This window comes from Amblyomma americanum, chromosome 1, assembly GCF_052857255.1.
Source record: "Amblyomma americanum isolate KBUSLIRL-KWMA chromosome 1, ASM5285725v1, whole genome shotgun sequence".
NCBI classification, from domain to species: Eukaryota; Metazoa; Arthropoda; class Arachnida; order Ixodida; family Ixodidae; genus Amblyomma; species Amblyomma americanum.
This window is the reverse complement of record NC_135497.1, coordinates 81733945-81741412: the sequence shown is the minus strand read 5'-3', so window position 1 is coordinate 81741412 and position 7468 is coordinate 81733945. Positions and strand designations below refer to the sequence as shown.

Sequence of the window (7468 nt, the reverse complement as noted above, 5' to 3'; positions counted from 1 at the left end):
TAACGCGCATGCTTCTGCCCGATAGGAAGGACTTGATGTAGCGGAATAGGTTTTCGGCCACTCCAAGGTTGATGAGGGCATCGAGTATGGATGCATGGGCGAGAGAGTCAAAGGCACTCTTAATGTCAAGGAGAACAAGGTAGGCAACTTGTTTCCTGTGCTTGGCTTCTTCAAGGAAGGCAGCTATTTCGGCTATGCAGTCAGCTGTGCAGCGGGAGTGGCGGAAGCCACTTTGTTCGGGAGCAAGCGCCCCTCTGATGTCTGCCATCCATTGCAGCCGCTTAAGTGCCATGAATTCCATCACCTTTCCGGGCACTGAGGTGAGGGATATAGGCCTGTATGAATTAATGTTTGCAGGGGGCTTCCCTGGCTTGAGGACGGGAATAACAACAGCGGTGCGCCACGATTGAGGTACAACTCCGGTGGATAAGACACGATTGTACTCTTCGAGCAAACGCTGTCGTTGATGAATATTCAAATTCCGAAGCATTTGATATGTCACTTGGTCTGGGCCAGGGGCACTTCGACGCCTGCGGTTGTGCTCGAGCGCAATGTCTAACTCGTGCGGCGTGAAGTGTTCGGTGCACAGGGCACGGAATTCGTGCGAGAACCAGACGAAGGAGACGAATGTTGAGGTGGAGAAGATGGAGGCGATAGGGGTGCCACTCACAACATCAGGAACGATGAGATCAGCAAAGAGGTTGGCTAGTGCGAGAGTGTCAATACCCTTGGCAACTGCAATGGAGAGCACAGGGAAGCGTTGCGCTTTAGGTTGGAGCATAGACGAGAGTATGCGCCATCCACGAGCCTGCGCACGGGGTTGACCCAGAGCACGGCACACTGAAATCCAACTGCGGCGGCGCAGCCGTTTAGCATGACGACGGCACACAGCGTCCAACCGCTTGTACATAGTCCAATGTTCGGGCTTGTTGGTGCGGCGCGCACGTCGTTGAGCCCTTCGGCGAGCCGCACGTAAATTTAACAGTTTAATATCAGGCACAGGAGTCCCGGGGATCACTGCACATCGTATAGTAGCGGCACTCGCGCAGGCAGCAATGTGGTCAAAGAAGCTGTTTTGTTCACTCTGAGCTTCATCACACAACTCACGGAATCGCGTCCACTGTACTACACTGTACATAACTTTGTCGGGGGGAAGTTCAGCACATGGAAAAACATCGATAGGGAGATGGTCAGATCCGGACGTATCGGGGTGTGTGCACCAATTATACGCGCACTCCGGAGAGGCCACGGTGAGATCTATGGCTGTGGGGGTGCAGCGCGGACGCACAAAGGTTGGACTGCCTGTGTTTAACAGGTTCAGTCCTGCAGCATGGATAGCATCAAGCACATCACAGCCTTGTCTTGAGGAGGCGCGGGAACCCCAATCCACATGTCGGCAATTGAAATCTCCACAGATTAGGAGATGCTGGTTCAAGCGCTGAGTAAGGCGCACTATGAAGCGGGCGTCCCACGGAATTGTAGGCCGCACATAAACGCTCGCGACGGATGTGTCAGTTCCCCGTATGCGCACCGATACGGCAACACACTCAACGGGGCCGCCGGTGAGATCCGCTGTAGGCACTAGGCAGTGTGCGAGCGACTCGCGCACGTATATAGCCGCCCGAGGAGAACCGGGTGGGTGAGTAGAATCGGTGCACGGGTTGTCGTCGCACGTCACCAGCGCACACTGAGTTGCACTGCTGTAGCCCACGTATCCAGGTAGGGCGAGGTCTTCAGCGCGGGTGTACGTTTCCTGGAGGGCAAGAACGTCATAGTTTTGTTGCGGCAGCATGGCTGCTAACTCAGATTGACGGCGGCGAAGATGGCAACAATTCCACTGCAATATTCGCGGCCGGGCGACGCGACTTGTATTAGTCATGTTTGCTTAAAGCTTGCTGTGCTGCGAGAGCAGCTGCACACAACTGGTGGGCCGGAGATGTACTGGGCAGTTCCGCTATGAGCGCACGAACGGCAGCGGCAAGTGCTGCAATTACCACATCACGTTGGTCAGGTTGATTGACCGTTGTGCCGTCTGGTTTCCTCCCTACGACGACGTCGCGGAAGGAGCGAGCGGTTTGTGGCGGCGTTTGGGTGTAGTTCTGTGCAGCGGCGCTTACAGCTGGAGGCGCAGTGGCTTCTGGCGATAGGCCGGAGTTGTGTGCAGCGTCTACGCTGTTGGGAGCGGTGTCTTGCGATGGCTTGTTCGCACGCTCTTTCTGGATGTCCCGGGCGATTTGCTGCCTCGTTAGGCGGTTGTTGGGAGCTGCCAAGGCAATAGCTATTTGACGCTCTTCCTGCCAACGAGGGCAGCGAGGCTCAGTTGCTCCATGTGTGCCGCGGCAGTTTACACAGCGTGGCTTGTTAGAGTCGCACTGCGAGGCGTGGTGATTGTTCCCGCACCTGAGACATCTGGGCTTGGCGGTACAAGCCGCAGTGGCGTGTCCGTAGGTGCCGCACTGGAAACACTGCAGCGGTCGTGGGAGGCGCGCCCGTACAGAGCGCCGAAGCTTGAACAAAGAGATCTCCTGCGGAGGTTCTTGGCCCGCGAAACGGAGAATAATGTCGCTGCCACTTCGTGTGCAGCTGATGACGGGAACTCTGCTCTCAATTCCCGCCATGATGTCATCTGTACTCAGGGCGCGGTCAACACGGAACACACGGCCAGTGCAGGTGCATCCGCCGGCCTCCTTGGCTCGGACCTTGACTCCGCAAATGATGCTGACGTCAAGGAGTGGCTGTAGATCAGCCGTAGGGTGGGCGTCAGCGGCCACGACATTCCGCCGAAGGTTGACGCGTACAGCCTTCACGCCAGGCAGCTTTGAAATTTGGGCAGCTATGGCATCCTTGGTGGTGCTCAGGAAGTTGGCCATCCTGCCGGTCGGGTGAAATAAAATCGTGGGGGATCCAAAATTCCCATTTCCTTGCTGCGGCGGTGGCCCAGAGAAGCGTTTTGAATTGGGGCCAATATCGGGCTGCGCAGCTTGAAAGCGGCGTCGTTGGTTCGCCCGCTGGGGCTTCGCGTTTGCTGCACTTGGTGCAATGTTTCCCGTGGTGACGGGTGCACGGCCGGAGGGCTCGCCGACACTCACGTTGTTTGCTGCCGCGTCGGGAGAGGGGGCCCGCCGTTCAGGGGGGCTGCGCTTCTTCTTCTTTGAGGGGGAACCCCTTTTGGTTGTAGCCGTGTTGGGAGAGGGAGCCCGCCGGTGAGGGGGGTTGCCCTGTCTCTTTGTGTAGGCCAGGGAGGCGCGGAGATAATCCGCTTCGCTGAAAGCCTCTTCAAGGTTTGTTGTGACGGCGCAGCTGTTTCCAGACTGCACCGCCTCGGCTGTCTGGGGCTCCTGGTGTGTTGTGGCGGCGACATCGCCTTCTTCCTCGTCTGGGCCGTGGTCGTCACTTGCATTAGAAGGGCTGGTCTGGGTGCCAGTAGCGGCAGTTGAAGGGGCTGCGGCTGTTGGTTTCTCTACACGTGGAGTGGCGCTATCATATCGACGCAGGGCTGGGGGTGAAGGAGTCGGCAGCACATCCTTAAGGATTGGTGAACCGAGTGGTGGAGTCTCGGACAAGAGCTCGACGTTTGCAGCAGGTTGCCCATCTTCCAGGGGGGTGGCATCGTGAACAGGGAGACTGGAAGCTTCCTGTTCGATGGACGGCGGAGTGCCCTGAGCGGCGGTGACGATGCGGACAGCTTCTTGTTGGCGCTGAAGCGTGATGCTTGCCTCAGCGATGAGTTTCCGGAGGCTACGAGAGCATCCAACGCTGCTGGACCGCCTGTGGCGAAGGAGGGCAGATCGGATGCCATCCTCGTCGAGCAGGTGGAGGGCATCCTCGCCGTCCGCCATGGCTTAAAAGGTGGCTACTGGTCAGTTAATCGGGGGGTTGGAAGGCCCATGGCCCACTGGCCACGGAATTGGCCACACGAACAAAAAGGTAAAACACTAGGCGAGTGAAAACAATCACTACACACGGAGATAGAAAAGCGCGAAGGCGCGAAGGGGATCCAGTCAGTCAGGGAGCTCAAAATTTGCGACCGCGAATTACGGAGAACAAAAGGAGAATCCGCTGACAGCACAGCATGGACCGCAAGCGACGGAGATCGCGGGAAGCAGCAGACAGCGTCGAGGAGGAAGGGGCCAACAGGCGTGCGCGCAGTGCCCCTCCTTCACCACGGTGCACGTTCCCCCACCACCATCGCGACAGAGAGAGGGAAGGATGGAGGCCGCGGCAGACGACCGCCTGTCTGCGCCGGCCTCCTAACTGGGCCACCCCTTCTCCCCCTCCCGAACGGGGGAATCCCCGTAGCAGTCTGCAGAGTCACCAGCCGCTTCGTGCGCTCCTTCGCAGGTTCCCGCCACTGGTGCCCTGGCATCCGTGACGGCGGCGCCACCAGCGGGGACGGAGAGGGCTGCCGCGTCGTCTGCTAGCGGCGCGGCCGTGCGCCCTGACTGCAGCGCGACAGCGGCGGGCTGCAGCCTGGTTGCGTGGAAGCAAGCCACCGCAAAAGCTCAACGCTGTCGAGAGCCTGCTCTACAGCGAGCAGAGTAGAGTAGAGTGGCGGGCGTGGCGCTATTTATTACGTATAATATTTATCCAATCGCCTGTCCCTTCTTACTGTAAGTCCCCTCTTTCTTTCCCCCCGTTGTCCTCTCCCTGTCCCTTTTATAGCTGCAGCTCAGTTGCGTCTGGATTGGACGGCAGACGCCGCGGTCAGCAAAAAATATTTCCTTTCCTTCTCGCATCTTATTTTACAATAAACCGCCACTAATAATAATACGCTCCATCTCCTGACATCACGTGCGAATCGTGTGCAGTAGGCGGTCAGTGAAGCGTAGAGGTTCGACGATAACCGCATCTCCAAGGGCAGCAGCGCCGCTCACGCTCAACACGACGGTGTGCTGGATGTTGTCACGCCGCACACACTGCCCTGAAGCTACATGCCAGTGCCGGAAACGACGCTGCGTGCATTTACGACGATCGACTCGCAACGTTTAGCAAGGGGAAAAAAAGCAGCCGAGCCTGCCTGGATTCGAACCTAGAATCTCCTGATCCGTAGTCAGACGCGTTACCTGTTGCGCCACAGGCCCCTTTTTCTTTCTTTTATGCCGACTTCAGCACGTCATTTATAAACCAATCCACGCGAACAACACAACACAGATGCTAAAACTACGTCACCCGCATGTGGGGTTACGTAAACGCATTAAAATTCGCGCATGTATAACAAAGCTTCCCTTCTCGGAAGCCACTCAGGCACTGGGTCTTGTATTTTGTGGCCTTCAATAACTCTTCCAACAGATTCACGAAAACACTCTCTTATCGGGCTCGCGTCAATGTCCGCATGTCTGGCTGCCATCCTGGGTCGCCAAATACTGTGCAGGCCAAATATCACGATCATGTCGAAAGGAACCCCTTCTTCATTGTCGACAGGCAAAAATCTGATTCCGAAAGCACCCACCGGTAATTCTTTTTTAATCGTGCGTTGTATAATGTCCCAAATGAAAGAGGCTTCCCAACAATACAAGAAGACGTGTTCAATCGCGTCCGGCTTTCGGCATATGAAACAATGATTTCCCCAAGGTACAAAAAACCATACACTCCTGCCCCCTGTCCCTCTTTCCCGCTACAACTGCGCCCCATTCAGTGCTGAGGCTAAATATTTCTCACCATTCTAACGCAGTTTTGAGGGCAATAGGTGAAAAGGCTACCTCTCATAGAATCGAAATTATCATTTTATTTAGTAATAACATTTTTCTGGAACTAGAAAATGCGCTTATCTCAGGCACGAAGTTCTTTTCATGGCACTCTCTAGTGTAATTTCATGTCAGGATACACCAGAGGGTGCCATGAAACAAACTTCGTGCTTGAGGTATACGCATTTTTTAATTACTGAAACATTTTATTACTAAACAACTGAGAATTTAGATTCTATTACAGACAGCCTTTTCCACCTAGTACCATCAAAATCGCGTTATAATGGTTGGAACTCCTTAGCCACAGCGCTAAACTCCCGCCAAATCTACCACCCTCTCCCTCATCCTTTCCTTCTCAGACCAATATCGAGCAGGCGGTATGGCGTCGACTATACAGACCGCCACCATGCCGTCCCCATTCCTGCTCTCCTTCATACATAGAAGGGGAAGATCTCCACCCTCTTAATTATACCGAAGCACCAGAGCGGATTTTGAGCGCAGTTACCGAACCTAAGCCCAAACAAACCGAAGCCTCCCTTTCAAGGGATGGAATCACAGGAGCGGTGAGAGGCTGCTTTGCGGGCCGAGACTTGAAAGTCGCCGCGGCCCAACAGTGCCCGGTCATGAGGGTCCGTCGCCGTGCTGCTCGTCCGCCTCACCCTTCACGTACCCTCACCTGATCCACTGAAGTGGCTGAAATAAAACTCTAACCAACCATCCAGATGCGCCAACTGCACACTAGATGCGCCATCTGTGGGCTACCTATCGCCGAGCCGTGAAATTTCGTTTTTTTTTTTCAGTAAAAAGAAAACTGCGCTGAACCTAGGCCAAAACTGCGTCAAAAGGGTTCCTCCCAACTGTTACAGTTGGGGTTCAGTTTTAAGAAGGGGGAAAAATAACGGGTCGGTTACGGTTTTTGGCTTGGTTGCGTGCTCAGTTCCACGCCCATTCGATGAAAAGGTTTGGCCGTGATGGCTTTCCCCCTGACTAAAGAAATACCACCACTGAAAATTGGTTTTGAAGAGATGAAAGACACAGAATATGTCTCACTTGTCGGTGGACCCCTCAATCTCTTCATGAGGGAAGGGAGGAAGAAGTTGGGAGTGAAAGAAGAAAGAGTGCCGCTGTAAAGGGGTGCGGAATAATCTCCACCGCCTGGGGATCTTTAACGCGGGCTGACATCGCACAGAACACGGGCGCCTTTGGGGAAGAGGTAAAAACGCAGCGCGGCTAACACGTGGTCCGCCTGTTATTCCGTGCGTTGACTGGTCGGTAGCCGTGGGTGCCTGCGTCTAACCGCGCCCATTCAAACGTCACATGCGTCGGGCAGCCGTGCGCAGAAACTGCCGAATTCCTGGCTTGCAACAAGGGCGCTGTAAGCATTAACAGCACAGTGCCGAACTCAGGGAAACGAATGATTGCGCCATGCTAGTGTGACTAATAGATGAGCAAAAAGGCGGCACTCACCAGACCACGGTGCATGGTTTCGTCTTGTCCAGAGAAGACGACATACAGGTTTTCGATAAACCAAGCTGTCGCGTGCACAGTACGAGCACCAGACGTCTGCAAAGCGGCTGCGTGGTTCGCGGCTGACTACTTCGCATGTCGTCAGCGCAACGCTGCCCCAAGTTCAGTCAAATGGTGCGAACTGGCCGGGTACGGACGGGGCCGTCGTGTACCCGGAATCACCGCAGACTGCCTCGCCTTCGCGGACCACGTGACCTGCGCTCGCGCGTTGAGATGCGGCTCCTGAGCCGAACCAGCCGGGGCGGCTTCGCCGGAAA

The 7468-nt window shown here is 55.5% G+C and overlaps 1 protein-coding gene across 1 annotated transcript; it reads right to left on the bottom strand.

The window, feature by feature from the left end:
• Positions 1-1859: 1859 nt before the first annotated feature.
• On the bottom strand, positions 1860-4054 carry LOC144113116 (uncharacterized). The gene has a single exon (XM_077646025.1). It carries the CDS (start codon positions 3837-3839, stop codon positions 1872-1874), a length of 1968 nt encoding a protein of 655 aa, XP_077502151.1. The 5' UTR covers positions 3840-4054; the 3' UTR covers positions 1860-1871.
• Positions 4055-7468: the final 3414 nt, after the last annotated feature.